The following is a 17,477-nucleotide window of genomic DNA, read 5'->3' as shown; positions in this document are numbered from 1 at the left end:
CCAGTTACACCACCTGAACAAGGCAGTTAACCCACTGTTCCTAGGCCGTCATTGAAAATAAGAATTTGTTCTTAACTGACTTTACATACACCTGAGCCAAATACATTTAAACTCAGTTTTTCACAATTCCTGACATTTAATCCTAGTAAAAATTCCCTGTCTTTGGTCAGTTAGGATCGCCACTTTATTTTAAGAATGTGAAATGTCAGAATAATAATAGAGAGAATGATTTATTTCTGCTTTTATTTCTTTCATCACATTCCCAGTGTGTCAGAAGTTTACATACACACAATTAGTATTTGGTAGCATTGCCTTTAAATTGTTTAACTTGGGTCAAACGTTTCGGGTAGCCTTCCACACGCTTCCCACAATAAATTGGGTGAATTTTGGCCCATTCCTTCTGACAGAGCTGGTGTAACTGAGTCAGGTTTGTAGGCCTCCTTGCTCGCACACGCTTTTTCAGTTCTGCCCACAAATTTTCTATATGATTGAGGTCAGGGCTTTGTGATGGCCACTCCAATACATTGACTTTGTTGTCCTTAAGCCATTTTGCCACAACTTTGGAAGTATGCTTGTGGTCATTGTTCATTTGGAAGACACATTTGCAACCAAGCTTTAACTTCCTGACTGATGTCTTGAGATGTTGCTTCAATATATCCACATAATTTTCCTGCCTCATGATGCCATCTATTTTGTGAAGTGCACCAGTCCCTCCTGCAGCAAAGCACCCCCACAACATGATGCTGCCACCCACATTCTTCATGGTTGGGATGGTGTTCTTTGGCTTGCAAGCCTCCCCCTTTTTCCTCCAAACATAACGATGGTCATTATGGCCAAACAGTTCTATTTTTGTTTCATCAGACCAGAGGACATTTCTCCCAAAAATCTTTGTGCAGTTGCAAACCGTAGTCTGGCTTTTTTATGGTGGTTTTGGAGCAGTGGCTTATTCCTTGCTGAGCGGCCTTTCAGGTTATGTCAATATAGGACTCGTTTTATTGTGGATATAGATAATTTTGTACCTATTTCCTCCAGCATCTTCCACAAGGTCCTTTGCTGTTGTTCTGAGATTGATTTGCACTTTTCGCACCAAAGTACGTTAATCTCTAGGAGACAGAACGCGTCTCCTTCCTGAGCGGTATGACGGCTGTGTGGTCCCATGGTGTTTATATTTGCGTACTATTGTTTGTACAGATGAACGTGGTACCTTCGGGTGTTTGGAAATTGCTCCCAAGGATGAACCAGACTTGTCTGAGGTCTTGGCTGATTTATTTAGATTTTCCCATGATGTCAAGCAAAGAGGCACTGAGTTTGAAGGTAGGCCTTGAAATATATCCACAGGTACACCTCCAATTTACTCAAATTATTTCAATTAGCCTTTCAGAAGCTTCTAAAGCCATGACATCATTTTCTGGAATTTTCCAAGCTGTTTAAAGGCACAGTACACTTAGTGTATGTAAACTTCTGACCCACTGGAATTGTGATACAGTGAATTATAAGTGAAACAATCTGTCTGTACACAATTGTTGGAAAAATTACTTGTGTCATGCACACAGTAGATGTCCTAACCGACTTTCCAAAACTATAGTTTGTTAACAAGAAATTTGTGGAGTGGTTGAAAAACGAGTTTTAATGACTCCAACCTAAGTGTATGTAAACTTCCAACTTCAACTTTTTTAAATGGCATCTAAATGTGGGACACTTATTCAGTTGTACAACTGAATACATTCAACCGAAATGTGTCTTCCGCATTTAACCAAATCCCTCTGAATCAGATAATTATTTTTATTTTACCAGGTAAATTGACTGAGAACACATTCTCATTTACAGCAACAACCTGGAGAATAGTTACAGGGGAGAAGAGAGGGGTGAATGAGCTAATTGGAAGATGGGGATGATTAGGTGAACGTATGAGGGCCAGTTTGGGAATTTAGCCAGGTGTCATGGGATCTTTAGTGACCACAGAGAGTCAGGACACCCATTTAATTAACATCCCATCCTAAATACAGCACCCTAACACAGGGTAATGTCCCGAATCACTGCCCTGGGGCATTGGGATATTTTTTTAGACCAGAGAAAAGAGTGCCTCCTACTGGCCCTCCAACACCACTTCCTGCATCATCTGGTCTCCCATCTAGGGACTGACCAGGATCAACCCTGCTTAGCTTCAGAGGCAAGCCAGGAGTGGGATGCAGGGTGGTGTGCTGCTGGCAAATAACAATGGGGCAATTACAGGTTTTATGATTTCATTAATGGCAAAGCTATTTTAATATTTTTAGAGTAACCCGTGATAAGATATAATGGTGATTCATTTAGAACAGGAATCCCATGCTTGGGTTCTTCAACCCTCTATTTGAAAGGATTTAATGGGAGTGTCCGATTCTGTGTTTCTACAGTTGATCTAATTCTCCCTCTCCCTCTCCCCCCCTCATAGGTCTACATCCTCCCCCAGGCAGCCATTTTTAAGATGGAGGGTCTGGAGGGGGCCGAGGCGGAGGCGGCCATGCTGAACAACATGCGTGTGTACGGCACCATTGTGCTCAGTTTCATGGCCACGGTGGTGTTTGTGGGGGTCAAGTACGTCAACAAGTTAGCCTTGCTCTTCCTGGCCTGCGTCATCCTGTCCATTCTGGCTGTGTATGCCGGAGTCATCAAGACGGCCATCGAGCCACCTGACTTCCCGTAAGCAACCCTACTGTTTAATTAGCCTGGTTCCAAGTCTGTTTGTGCTGTCTTGCCAACTCCTACGGTCATTGTCACATGAGAATGACCATAGGAGTTGGATAGAAAGCTCAGACAGATCTGGGACGAGGCTACTCTTCAATATTGGGGCTGATCCAAACTTGAAGAATATAGGTGTGATGTGAATTATGTTTCATGTAAATCATTTATTGATCGATTTTTGGCAGATATGGGGGATTTGGGATTTGAGACTGTAAATGGCAGATACATTCATGCCATGGTAGAAATGTACACATTAAAACACGTTCACCCATTTTAAGATTATTTGAAGTACAGTATATTTAAAATAGAAATTATATTCACAGCACATAAGCAGATGGGTTAAATAGAACATATTCATCTTGTGTGACATTTTCAGTAGGGAGGACTCTACTGTTCAATATGGGGACTGATACCCACAGACTTGTGCTATCTCTCAAAGCCAATGCCTAGGCTTCGGCTCAGGTGGCTAACTCAGTCTAAAGTCGTTTTCAAGAGTTGGACGGGCTTCGAATCCCGGGTCGGGCACACTGACACACTAACACATCTCTCCTGCTGCGCAGAGTGTGTCTGCTGGGTAATCGCCCGCTGATCTCCAAAGGGTTCGACGTGTGCGCCAAAACATTGGAGAGTGGCAACGGCACGGTCACCACCAAGCTGTGGAACGTCTTCTGCGACTCGCCCTTCCTCAACGCCACCTGCGACGAGTACTTTGTCAACAACAACGTGTCCTTCATCCAGGGCATCCCTGGAGTCATGAGCGGCATCCTCAAAGGTGAACAAACACAAGCTATTGGTCCGCTGTGGCTCAGTTGGTATAGCTTGCAACACCTGGATCGTGGGCTTGATTCCCGCTGTGGTCACCCATACGTAAAATGTTTGCAAGCATGACTGAAGGTCGTTTTGAAAAAAATTGTTTGCTAAAATGCTAATGTTATGTTACTATATTATTATAATAGCTATTATTTTGTGGCTATCTACTTTTTCTTTCTAAACAGTTACACCTACAGCACAATTGTTCTGGTCCCCCTAGACTCAGGTCACTGTATCTACAGTACACATGCTAACACACACTTGCGGGAAACATACTACAATTTCTTTACTTGGAATTTCTGTTAGCCCTCTTGGATCTCTAAGATCTTGTGCTCTTGGAACTTAAGGTCAAGCCATTTTAAATGATATTGATGTATCTAATCTCTCTCTCTTCATCTCCCTTACCTTCCCCTCTCTCTCCCTCTCCTCCCTCTTTCCCTGTTTCCTTCTCCCTCCCCCTCTCTTTTTTCCTCTCCCCCCACCCCCTCACACACAGAGAACCTATTTGGGAATTACCTGGAGAAGGGGGATCTGGTGGCTAAGAAGGGGATTGCGACCGTGGAGGGCCCTGATGACACTCTGACCAACTCCAACCGTTACGTCCTGGCCGACATCACCAGCTTCTTCACCCTGCTGGTCGGAATCTACTTCCCCTCCGTCACAGGTCAGCTGACAGGAAGTGGATGATACAAAGAGGAAGAGACAGAGGGTTGACTCTCAAAAGTAATTTCCCTCGATTCCTCGTATCCTCAAAGGCTGAATTCACCAAAGGTGAATCTCGAGGAGGAGAGAGGACACAAGCAATCAAGGGGAAATACTTTTGACGTTCAGCCTTTGTGTTGTTTTGTGTGTTTTGTTTTCCTATCTGGGGGGGGGGTATGGGAGAAGTACATCAATTCATTGGAAGATTGAAAGGATAAAGTAAAAGATTCATCTGAAGTCAGAATTTCTTCAACACAAAAAAGCAGCTGTTTGTTATTAGAAGGATAACGCTGTTGTGTTGTTCAGTTGTAGTAATTTGACAAAATGAGAGTTCCTTCTACAGCGACCTCTCTACTTGTGTGTCACAGGGATCATGGCCGGATCAAACCGCTCAGGAGATCTACGCGACGCTCAGAAGTCCATCCCCATCGGCACTATCATGGCCATCACCACTACCTCAATAGTGTGTATCCTTATTTTTTATTTAACTATCCTTATACTGGTCCACTTCTGAAGTCAGTGGGCTGGTGCACGCTACTTATAGCTGTGGATCACATGTTATCTGTCAATAGTAAAATAACTCTATTTTATACGAAAACTTTTGGTATTTTACTTTCCAACATAAATACATACAATTTAGGTTGAATTGAATTGAGCCTATGGCCTCAAGCTTGTTACTGTATGTTACGAATGATATCCATGTTGCTCTTCATCTTCATTTCAAGTGACCATTAAAGGACAAAGCAATCAATCATGTATAAAAATACATCAGACATAACCCAACAATAACCGCACTGTCGAACCATTATTATCTCAATGCAGCACTGTAAACTCAGTGTGCAGATATAAAACAGATATAAAACAGATATGTGAGAATATGTCCCTGTGTGCTAGATCTATCTATCTATCTATCTATCTATCTATCTATCTATCTATCTATCTATCTATCTATCTATCTATCTATCTATCTATCTATCTATCTATCTATCTATCTATCTATCTCTGTCTATCTATCTGTCTGTCTGTCTGTCTGTCTGTCTGTCTGTCTGTCTGTCTGTCTGTCTGTCTGTCTGTCTGTCTGTCTGTCTGTCTGTCTGTCTGTCTGTCTGTCTGTCTGTCTGTCTGTCTGTCTGTCTGTCTGTCTGTCTGTCTGTCTGTCTGTCTGTCTGTCTGTTTTCCTTAATGTGACCTTATAGACATGTCAGCTGTGGTCCTGTTCGGTGCCTGTATCGAGGGAGTGGTCCTTAGAGACAAGTAAGTTATGGGTAATAAGTTCACATTTTTGCAAAATTATTTCAATATTTCTCGGTCAACCTTTTCCAGTTCTGAGGTACTTGGTGAGGGAGGCCATACCTGGGCCATATAACTGAAAAAGTTTTTAAACATTTTGCAACGGAAAATGAAAATGGTCACTTTTAATTGCAGTAGTAGACCAGGTAGTCCCTCCATGTTTCAGTCAGTTTTCTTCCATTTGGTGTCTAATGAATAGGATCCTGGTAATAGGCTCTCCTACATTTCTCCATTTCTGATCGTCTGGATGTCATGTCCATCTCCCTCAGGTTTGGGGAGGGCGTCAATGGTAACCTGGTCATTGGCACCTTGGCCTGGCCGTCACCGTGGGTTATTGTCATTGGCTCCTTCTTCTCCACCTGTGGGGCGGGGCTTCAGAGCTTGACGGGTGCTCCGCGTCTCATGCAGGCCATCTCCAGGGACAATGTCGTGCCCATCCTACGGGTCAGTCTGTCATTGTCAACATTCAAGCATTTAACACTGATCTGGGACAATTAGTTATGATCATTCTGTCAACATTCTAGCATTTAACACTGATTTGGGACCATTAGTTATGATCATTCTGTCAACATTCTAGCATTTAACACTGATTTGGGACCATTAGTTATGATCATTCTGTCAACATTCTAGCATTTAACACTGATCTGGGACCATTAGTTATGATCATTCTGTCAACATTCTAGCATTTAACACTGATTTGGGACCATTAGTTATGATCATTCTGTCAACATTCTAGCATTTAACACTGATCTGGGACCATTAGTTATGATAACTCTGTCAACATTCTAGCATTTAACACTGATTTGGGACCATTAGTTATGATCATTCTGTCAACATTCTAGCATTTAACACTGATCTGGGACCAGTAGTTATGTTGGTTTGTCAACACATCTCATATCAGTCTCAGGTGACATTGATCACTACCATTTTTGGTGTCTGTGCACACTAATGTTAATGTTCAGGTCTCGTGTGTGGTTCACCAAAACACCTCAGTAGTATCCACATTCAACCTACCTTGGAATAATGGAGGAACTACTGTTAGTTCTATCTCTATTCCATCTAACATCTCTGTGTGTGATGTGTCCTCCCAGGTATCTCTATTCCATCTAACATCTCTGTGTGGGATGTGTCCTCTCAGGTATCTCTATTCCATCTAACATCTCTGTGTGGGATGTGTCCTCCCAGGTATCTCTATTCCATCTAACATCTCTGTGTGGGATGTGTCCTCCCAGGTATCTCTATTCCATCTAACATCTCTGTGTGGGATGTGTCCTCCCAGGTATCTCTATTCCATCTAACATCTCTGTGTGGGATGTGTCCTCCCAGGTATCTCTATTCCATCTAACATCTCTGTGTGGATGTGTCCTCCCAGGTATCTCTATTCCATCTAACATCTCTGTGTGTGATGTGTCCTCCCAGGTATCTCTATTCCATCTAACATCTCTGTGTGGGATGTGTCCTCTCAGGTATCTCTATTCCATCTAACATCTCTGTGTGGGATGTGTCCTCCCAGGTATCTCTATTCCATCTAACATCTCTGTGTGGGATGTGTACTCCCAGGTATCGCTATTCCATCTAACATCTCTGTGTGGGATGTGTCCTCCCAGGTATCTCTATTCCATCTAACATCTCTGTCTGGGATGTGTCCTCCCAGGTATCTCTATTCCATCTAACATCTCTGTGTGGGATGTGTCCTCCCAGGTATCTATATTCCATCTAACATCTCTGTGTGGATGTGTCCTCCCAGGTATCTCTATTCCATCTAACATCTCTGTGTGTGATGTGTCCTCCCAGGTATCTCTATTCCATCTAACATCTCTGTGTGTGATGTGTCCTCCCAGGTATCTCTATTCCATCTAACATCTCTGTGTGGGATGTGTCCTCCCAGGTATCTCTATTCCATCTAACATCTCTGTGTGGATGTGTCCTCCCAGGTATCTCTATTCCATCTAACATCTCTGTGTGGATGTGTCCTCCCAGGTATCTCTATTCCATCTAACATCTCTGTGTGTGATGTGTCCTCCCAGGTATCTCTATTCCATCGAACATCTCTGTGTGGATGTGTCCTCCCAGGTATCTCTATTCCATCTAACATCTCTGTGTGGGATGTATCCTCCCAGGTATCTCTATTCCATCTAACATCTCTGTGTGATGTGTCCTCCCAGGTATCTCTATTCCATCTAAAATCTCTGTGTGGGATGTGTCCTCCCGGGTATCTATATTCCATCTAACATCTCTGTGTGGATGTATCCTCCCAGGTATCTCTATTCCATCTAACATCTCTGTGTGGGATGTGTCCTCCCAGGTATCTATATTCCATCTAACATCTCTGTGTGGATGTATCCTCCCAGGTATCTCTATTCCATCTAACATCTCTGTGTGGGATGTGTCCTCCCAGGTATCTCTATTCCATCTAACATCTCTGTGTGGATGTGTCCTCCCAGGTATCTCTATTCCATCTAACATCTCTGTGTGTGATGTGTCCTCCCAGGTATCTCTATTCCATCTAACATCTCTGTCTGGGATGTGTCCTCCCAGGTATCTCTATTCCATCTAACATCTCTGTGTGTGATGTGTCCTCCCAGGTATCTCTATTCCATCTAACATCTCTGTGTGGGATGTATCCTCCCAGGTATCTCTATTCCATCTAACATCTCTGTGTGTGATGTGTCCTCCCAGGTATCTCTATTCCATCTAACATCTCTGTCTGGGATGTGTCCTCCCAGGTATCTCTATTCCATCTAACATCTCTGTGTGTGATGTGTCCTCCCAGGTATCTCTATTCCATCTAACATCTCTGTGTGGGATGTATCCTCCCAGGTATCTCTATTCCATCTAACATCTCTGTGTGTGATGTGTCCTCCCAGGTATCTCTATTCCATCTAACATCTCTGTGTGTGATGTGTCCTCCCAGGTATCTCTATTCCATCTAACATCTCTGTGTGTGATGTGTCCTCCCAGGTATCTATATTACATCTAACATCTCTTTGTGGGATGTGTCCTCCCAGGTATCTATATTCCATCTAACATCTCTGTGTGGATGTGTCCTCCCAGGTGTTTGGCCATGGGAAAGCCAACGGGGAGCCCACCTGGGCCTTGCTACTGACAGCGGGTATCTGTGAGATTGGGATCCTCATTGCCTCCCTGGACGCAGTGGCCCCCATCCTCTCCATGTGAGTGTCTTATGAGCCAGACCAGGAGTTGTTCCCCACCTCTTCCCAACTCTGGGTCCCAGTTACAGAATATAACTATTTGGACAGTTAAAACTCTGGGTCCTAGTATTTACAGCCTATAATTAGGGCCCAGAGTTTTCCTGATGAAATCACATGACCAGGTACAACTCTTGGCCCTATTCATGAGTGCTGGGATGCACTCATCCTGTACTAATATGGATTGTCCTAATATGGACACCGTAAATATGACATTATCTATCTGCAATATCAAAGCTCCCTAAAAATAGAGACATCTGACAATGGACAAATACTTCTCAGCACTTGATAAGGTGAAGTTAAACATATTCTTAACACAATGACATGATTTACTAGTATTAATATCTTAGAATTGTTTTTATTTGGTTATAAGCAACTTATAAGCAAGTAATGTGTCCAAATAAAGACAACATTTATTTTTTATTTGTTAGGCACTTTGCTGTCTCTCTTTCACCTTTTGCAATGTCTGGAGGCGTTGTTTCTGTTGTGTAGGTTCTTTCTGATGTGCTACATGTTTGTGAACCTGGCCTGCGCCTTGCAAACCCTCCTGAGGACGCCTAACTGGAGGCCGCGTTTCAAGTTCTATCACTGGTGAGACTCACAACAACCGGTCAAGTCAGCGCATCCTGAGAGATGATACAAAGGCCTTGAATGTGTCTGTGTGTGTTTTCATTCTGTTTAATGTACAGTAGATGTTGTATGTCCAGTATATTGTAGTTCTGTCTGCATGTGTCTGTCTCTAATGTCCACTCCTCTCTCTGTCTCTGTCTCTAATGTCTACTCCTCTCTCTGTCTCTAATGTCTACTCCTCTCTCTGTCTCTAATGTCTACTCCTCTCTCTGTCTCTAATATCTACTCCTCTCTCTGTCTCTAATGTCTACTCCTCTCTCTGTCTCTAATGTCTACTCCTCTCTCTGTCTCTAATATCTCCTCTCTCTGTCTCTAATGTCTACGCCTCTCTCTGTCTCTAATGTCTACGCCTCTCTCTGTCTCTAATGTCTACTCTTCTCTCTGTCTCTAATGTCTACTCCTTTCTCTGTCTCTAATATCTCCTCTCTCTTTCTGTCTCTAATGTCTACTCCTCTCTCTGTCTCTAATGTCTACTCCTCTCTCTGTCTCTAATGTCTACGCCTCTCTCTGTCTCTAATGTCTCCTCTCTCTTTCTCTCTCTGTCTACTCCTCTCTCTCTGTCTCTTTCTCCTCCTCTCTCTGTCTCTGTCTACTCCTCTCTCTGTCTCTAATGTCTCCTCTCTCTGTCTCTAATGTCTACTCCTCTCTCTGTCTCTAATGTCTACACCTCTCTCTGTCTCTAATGTCTACACCTCTCTCTGTCTCTAATGTCTACTCCTCTCTCTGTCTCTGTCTACGCCTCTCTCTGTCTCTAATGTCTCCTCCTCTCTGTCTCTAATGTCTACACCTCTCTCTGTCTCTAATGTCTACACCTCTCTCTGTCTCTAATGTCTACACCTCTCTCTGTCTCTAATGTCTACTCCTCTCTCTGTCTCTAATGTCTCCTCTCTCTTTCTGTCTCTGTCTACTCTCTCTCTCTCTGTGTCTCTAATGTCTACTCCTCTCTCTGTCTACTCCTCTCTCTGTCTCCTCCTCTCTCTCTGTCTCTTTCTCCTCCTCTCTCTGTCTCTGTCTACTCCTCTCTCTGTCTCTGTTTCTGTCTACTCCTCTCTCTGTCTCTGTCTCCTCCTCTCTCTGTCTCTGTCTCCTCCTCTCTCTGTCTCCTCCTCTCTCTGTCTCTGTCTCCTCCTCTCTCTGTCTCTGTCTCCTCCTGTCTCTGTCTCCATCTCCTCCTCTCTCTGTCTCTGTCTACTCCTCTCTCTCTCTCTGTCTCTAATGTCTCCTCCTCTCTTTGTCTCAATTCAATTCAAGGGGCTTTATTGGCATGGGAAACATATGTTAACATTGCCAAAGTAAGTGAGGTAGATAATATACAAAAGTGAAATAAACAATAAAAATTAACAGTAAACATTACACATACAGAAGTTTCAAAAGAGTAAAGATATTACAAATGTCATATTATGTATATATACAGTGTTGTAACGATGTCAAATGGTTCATGTACAAAAAGGAAAATAAATAAGCATAAATATGGGTTGTATTTACAATGGTGTTTGTGCTTCACTGGTTGACCTTTTCTTGTGGCAACAGGTCACAAATCTTGCTGCTGTGATGGCACACTGTGGTATTTCACCCAGTAGATATGTTAGTTTATCAAAATCGGGTTTGTTTTCAAATTCTTTGTGGATCTGTGTAATCTGAGGGAAATATGTGTCTCTAATATGGTCATACATTGGGCAGGAGGTTAGGAAGTGCAGCTCAGTTTCCACTTCATTTTGTGGGCAGTGTGCACATAGCCTGTCTTCTTTTGAGAGCCATGTCTGCCTACAGCGACCTTTCTCAATAGCAAGGCTATGCTCACTGAGTCTGTACATAGTCAAAGCTTTCCTTAAGTTTGGGTCAGTCACAGTGGTCAGGTATTCTGCCACTGTGTACTCTCTGTTTAGGGCCAAATAGCATTCTAGTTTGCTCTGATTTTTTGTTAATTCTTTCCATTGTGTCAAGTAATTATCTTTTTGTTTTTTCATGATTTGTTGGGTCTAATTGTGTTGCTATCCTGGGGCTCTGTGGGGTCTGTTTGTGTTTGTGAACAGAGCCCCAGGACCAGCTTGCTTAGGGGACTCTTCTCCAGGTTCATCTCTCTGTAGGTGATGGCTTTGTTATGGAAGGTTTGGGAATCGCTTCCTTTTAGGTGGTTGTAGAACTGAAGGGCTCTTTTCTGGATTCTGATAGCGGGTATCGGTGTAATTCTGCTCTGCATGCATTATTTGGTGTTCTACGTTGTACACGGAGGATCTTTTGCAGAATTCTGCATGCAGTCTCAATTTGGTGTTTGTCCCATTTTGTGAATTCTTGGTCGGTGAGTGGACCCCAGACCTCGTAACCATAAAGGGCAATGGGTTCTATAACTGATTCAAGTATTTTTAGCCAGATCCTAATTGGTATGTTGAATTTTACGTTCCTTTTGATGGCATAGAATGCCCTTCTTGCCTTGTCTCTCAGATCGTTCACAGCTTTGTGGAAGTTACCTGTGGCGCTGATGTTTAGGCCAAGGTATGTATAGTTTTTTGTGTGCTCTAGGGCAACGGTGTCTAGATGGAATTTGTATTTGTGGTCCTGGCGACTGGACCTTTTTTGGAACACCATTATTTTGGTCTTACTGAGATTTACTGTCAGGGCCCAGATCTGACAGAATCTGTGCAGAATATCTAGGTGCTGCTGTAGGCCCTCCTTGGTTGGTGATAGAAGCACCAGATCATCAGCAAACAGTAGACATTTGACTTCAGATTCTGCGGACTGTTTTAGTGCCCTCGCCAATTCGTTGATATATATGTTGAAGAGGGTGGGGCTTAAGCTGCATCACTGTCTCACCCCACGGCCCTGTGGGCAGAAATGTGTGTGTTTTTTGCCTATTTTAACCGCACACTTGTTGTTTGTGTACATGGATTTTATAATGTCGTATGTTTTACCCCAACACCATTTTCCATCCATTTGTATAGCAGACCCTCATGCCAAATTGAGTCGAAGGCTTTTTTGAAATCAACAAAGCATGAGAAGATGTTGCATTTGTTTTGGTTTGTTTGTTTGTCAATAAGGGTGTGCAGGGTGAATACATGGTCTGTTGTACGGTAATTTGGTAAAAAGCCCATTTGACATTCGCTCAGTAAATTGTTTTTACTGAGGAAATGTACGAGTCAGCTGTTAATGATAATGCAGAGGATTATCCCACGGTAGTTATTGGGGTCAAATTTGTCTCCGCTTTTGTGGATTGGGGTGATCAGTCCTTGGTTACCAATATTGGGGAAGAAGCCAGAGCTAAGGATGATGTTAAAGAGTTTTTGTATAGCCAATTGGAATTTGTTGTCTGTATATTTGATCATTTCATTCTCTCTCTCTCTCTCTGTCTCTAATGTCTACTCCTCTCTCTCTCTGTCTCTAATGTCTACTCCTCTCTCTGTCTCTGTCTACTCCTCTCTCTGTCTCTAATGTCTACTCCTCTCTCTGTCTCTAATGTCTACTCCTCTCTGTCTCTCTGCAGGGCCCTGTCCTTCCTGGGTATGAGTCTGTGTCTCTCACTCATGTTCATCTGTTCCTGGTTCTACGCCATCGTCGCCATGGTGATTGCTGGCAGTATCTACAAGTATATCGAGTTCCGCGGGTGAGTGAAGAGCTACCTGTGTTCTATCAGCCATCATTCAGTCGGTCCCGTTACGGGGGAAATGTATGGTTTGAACGGTTTAGTGTTATGGCTTGTGCTGATACAATGTTTTGGGTTCCAATGACATGGCCTGATGGGAAAGCTTGGTTGAAAACAGAGTATCAATTCTGTCTGTGGGGAAATATGCATTAAAGTGTTTCAAGGGACTTTTGTTCTTTGAACGTCGACTGCGAGTCAACGATGCCTCCCGGGCGGATGTTTTAAGCGATTTTAAATAGCCTACCTGTCAGTAAAAATAAGCTTGACATTTAGATGTGTTAGAAGCCTATGTATTTGACTGAATAACAATGTTATAACGTTGGCATTTTAAATTGTCATAGACATGTAATAACACAGTTATAGATCATGATGTAATAATAACTTACTATGTATGATTGAATGATATAACCTCATGTGTCTGATTTGTGTGGCAGGGCTGAGAAAGAGTGGGGTGATGGGATACGAGGCATTTCTCTCAGCGCCGCCCGATACGCTCTGATGAGACTGGAGGAGGGGCCGCCACACACCAAGAACTGGAGGTGAGATTCACACACACACACACAAATAAGCTACACAGGCACATTTGTGTATCAGCTACATAAGTAACATGAAAATAAACAACAAGTCTGTGCATGTTGAGCGTTCCGTTTCATTCATCTCTAGTTTCAAGCTGCTTGCAGCAGTAACAGACAATAATTGTTTTTCAGACGTACTTGTGATATCCTCAGTGCACACTTCCTTGCTTTCTCTTTCTCTCTCTCTTCATTTCACTTATTTTCTATCTTTCTCACCTCTACGACACCTTTCTTTCTCTCTGTCACCTTGCTCTATCTCTCTCTGTTTTTCATCTCTGTGCTCAATTCAAAATGTTTTACTGGCATGACAGAAGTGTGTATATATATATATATATTTGTACATTGCCAAAGCAACACGTTGAAACCCTTTCTCTTATTCCTTCCTTCCCTCTTTCCTTTCCTTGTGTCCCTCCTTCTCTCTCCCTCCAGGCCTCAGCTGCTGGTGTTGGTCAGTACAGACGTGGAGCAGAATGTGGAGCAGCCTCGTCTGCTCTCGCTGACCAACCAGCTGAAAGCAGGCAAAGGGCTGACCATCGTGGGCACCGCCTTGGCGGGCACCTACCTGGAGAACCACCCCCAGGCCCAGCGGGCAGAGCAGGTTAGATACCAGGCAGATCCCATGGCATCCCACTGCATATGTCATGGAAATTCTAATAAAAAAATCCCACTGCAATAAGATTTACAAATCTGGAGCTGGTTAACAATCCACTTAACAGTGCAGCGTTAAGAGACCAACAAGGAAAATACAACCTCTGTCTACGTGGAAGTTTAGCAGGTGTGTGAGATCATGGTGGGAACATAGCGAACAAGCTGCACTTTTGTTACTCCTTTCTGCTGATAGAATTGTTGCTGCTGCTCAAACTAGCCTCTGTTCTCTTCATATCTCCACACAGCTGTGTCCTTGAAAGGAAAAGAACAGGATGGATCAAACACTGGACAGTCTCAGAGGCTCTTTTGTCTTTGGCCGTGTGACCAAGTTACTCAGAAACAAGAGAGGGAAAACAATGGCTTCTTCTTACATGAGAGAAACAGACAGTGGGAATGTACAGGTTTAAGGCTTATACAGTGCATGTGTATAACAGAGTTTGTCATTTTGCCACCATACATATCACACAAACAGCACTAATCTTCGATCGCTGTTCCAGTATCCACTCTAGCACTTAGAATTAAGCCGTACCTACAGTCAGTGTCCATTTCACCTTTATGTCAGCCTTCACCTGCTGGGCAAGTTGTCATCAAGGCAGTTTTTTTCTAAAACTACGGGTGAATCGGTACATGTATTCGTACTGAACCGTTCGCTACAGGGTCCACGGTGCACGGTTCGGTACGCACTGCCGAACAATACATTAATCATATATTATAGCTAGGAATATATATATATTTCATTGTAAAAAAAATATTATTGCATAAACCGATGGCGTATAAATTAACGTGGGAAAAATATCCACATAGTAATAAAGTTGTCTTTAAAAAAAAAAAAATTTGTCTCGTAGCTGTATGCGGCTACGCTCATTAGTTATTTCACTCCAGCGAGAACAGAGCTGAGAGACCGTCGTCGTAGCAGCAATTAGTTTATGAAGAAATGAGCAGTTAGCTAAATGCTAAGGAGCAACATGGCGAGCCAACAAGCATTGGCGAGCCACAACTAGAAGACGCCACAGGATCTTTCAGGTCTGCCGTCTGGGAATATTTCGGTTTCCCTGTAAACTATAACTGGGATTGCCAACGAGTGGTGGATATAACTTCTACAACATGTAGGCTCTGTTCATTGCTGATAGCCTATTAGAGTGGTGGATAAACTCCTCCAACATGTGGGCTCTGTTCATTGCTGATAGCCTATTAGAGTGGTGGATAAACTCCTCCAACATGTGGGCTCTGTTCATTGCTGATAGCCTATTAGAGTGGTGGATATAACTTCTACAACATGTGGGCTCTGTTCATTGCTGATAGCCTATTAGAGTGGTGGATAAACTCCTCCAACATGTGGGCTCTGTTCATTGCTGATAGCCTATTAGAGTGGTGGATAAACTCCTCCAACATGTAGGCTCTGTTCATTGCTGATAGCCTATTAGAGTGGTGGATAAACTTCTCCAACATGTGGGCTCTGTTCATTGCTGATAGCCTATTAGAGTGGTGGATAAACTCCTCCAACATGTGGGCTCTGTTCATTGCTGATAGCCTATTAGAGTGTCAATACGAGTAACATGACTACTCATTTGTGCCGACATCACCCCGAAGTGCCAATTGGTGGGACTAGGCGAAAAAAATGAAACGGCAACCACTTCTCCCCACAGCCTTCAGGCAACAATATGCGGCTGACTCCGATAAGGATAAATATATCAACGCAGCAGTAGCAAGATTCCTAGCGGCAGATATGAGACCCTTCTCTGTGGTAGAGAATGCAGAGTTCAGAAACATATTTAAAGTGGTCGAGCTATTCACTATTCCTTGCCGTATACATTTTGCCCAGACATTATTACCTGCCTTATACAAAAAAACTAAAGAACTACTTGAGAGCGAGACGTCAGAAAAGCGGTCTGTTGCTCTAACAACAGACAGTTGGACGTCTAGAGCTACAGAGAGCTACCTTACTGTAACGACTCATTTCATTACGGCAGAGTGGGAGATAAAAAGCCATGTCCTTCAAACACGTCCCCTAGAGAGTAGTCAGACCAGTGTAAACTTGGGGGAAGAGCTGAGGGATGTAGTTGCAGTGTGGAAGTAGGAGAGGGATAATGTAACGATTTCTGTGACCACTGACAACACTAGAAACATTGTAAATGCAGTTGCTCTAGCTGGACTGGGCCACAGATAGGATGCTTTGCTCACGTTATTAATCTAGCATCTCAAAAAGCAACGTCAGTGAATCCAATCTCTCGCTTCCTAGCACAGATCAGGAAGGTGGTATCCTTCTTTCATAAAAGCACAACTGCTGAACATGTTTTCAAGACACAACAGGAGATGCTGGCGCTGCCAAACCACAAACTAATCCAAGATGTCCCTACTAGATGGAATTCAAGCCATGACATGGTCGAGAGATACCTTGAGTAGAAAGTTGCGGTGTATTCTACACTGACTGATCAAGCTGTGAGGAAGAATGTCAAAGATATTGTGACCTTGTCTGAAAATGACATAAGACTAGCAGAGGAAGTTATCAAAGTGTGAAAACCTCTCAGAACAGTCACAACACTGATCTGCACTGAGAGCATTCCATCAGTTTCCATGATCCTGCCTATGAAAACAATGATCCTGAATATCAATGGTGGCATCTGATGAAAATGAACCCGCAGTAAGGGGTGTCAAGACTGCTAATCAGAGTTAACCTGGAGCCTAGATATGCTGACCCTGGTGTCCAAGACTTCTTACACAAGAGCACCGCTTTGGACCCCGGTTCAAGTCTCTGCTGCACCTGGAGGCTTCTGCTCGTCTGAGAGTCTACAACGAACTCACAGCAGAGATTGTGACCAATATACAACAGGTATTGTATTTATTTTGTTAATGTGACATTTATTATTTTATTAATTAGTGATTTAACAATTAATTATGACGTAATAATTGTAATTATCATAATAGTGTCTGATATATATTTCCAACAACAAATCATATTTTTAAAGCCACCTCAGAGATAGTAATTTTAATCTAATTTAATTCTGCAGGGTCAAGCCACAGATACAACAGGAGCCAACCCCTCTCCAGAGACGACAGGGGTTCTCCTCCAGAGTTGTTCACCACCCAGGAGCAGGGAACCAAGTCAAAGGTCAAGGTCATGGAGGAGGTCGTGACCTCATACAGGGAAGTGGACTGTATTCTCCTGGATGCTGATCCTCTTACATGGTGGAAGACCAAATAGTTAATATACCCTCATGTTGCCATGTTAGCAAGGCGCTGTGCCTGGGACCTCTG

The 17,477-nt window shown here is 43.2% G+C and overlaps 1 protein-coding gene across 1 annotated transcript in view; it reads left to right on the top strand.

Annotated features, from left to right (window-relative positions):
- The window catches only part of slc12a5a (solute carrier family 12 member 5a), a 100,007-nt gene that overhangs the window by 70,023 nt on the left and 12,507 nt on the right, over positions 1-17,477 (top strand). The window contains exons 7-17 of the mRNA XM_039015446.1: positions 2,432-2,679; positions 3,282-3,493; positions 4,028-4,195; positions 4,602-4,700; positions 5,430-5,487; positions 5,793-5,967; positions 8,578-8,696; positions 9,225-9,323; positions 12,841-12,960; positions 13,434-13,538; positions 14,004-14,172. Coding sequence (XP_038871374.1) covers positions 2,432-2,679; positions 3,282-3,493; positions 4,028-4,195; positions 4,602-4,700; positions 5,430-5,487; positions 5,793-5,967; positions 8,578-8,696; positions 9,225-9,323; positions 12,841-12,960; positions 13,434-13,538; positions 14,004-14,172 — 1,572 coding nt within the window. The remainder of the gene's footprint in view (positions 1-2,431; positions 2,680-3,281; positions 3,494-4,027; positions 4,196-4,601; positions 4,701-5,429; positions 5,488-5,792; positions 5,968-8,577; positions 8,697-9,224; positions 9,324-12,840; positions 12,961-13,433; positions 13,539-14,003; positions 14,173-17,477) is intronic.

The sequence above is a fragment of the Salvelinus namaycush genome, chromosome 20 (assembly GCF_016432855.1).
Source record: "Salvelinus namaycush isolate Seneca chromosome 20, SaNama_1.0, whole genome shotgun sequence".
NCBI classification, from domain to species: domain Eukaryota; kingdom Metazoa; phylum Chordata; class Actinopteri; order Salmoniformes; family Salmonidae; genus Salvelinus; species Salvelinus namaycush.
Note: the sequence above shows the minus strand (reverse complement) of the source record. Positions and strands in the feature narration are given on the sequence as shown.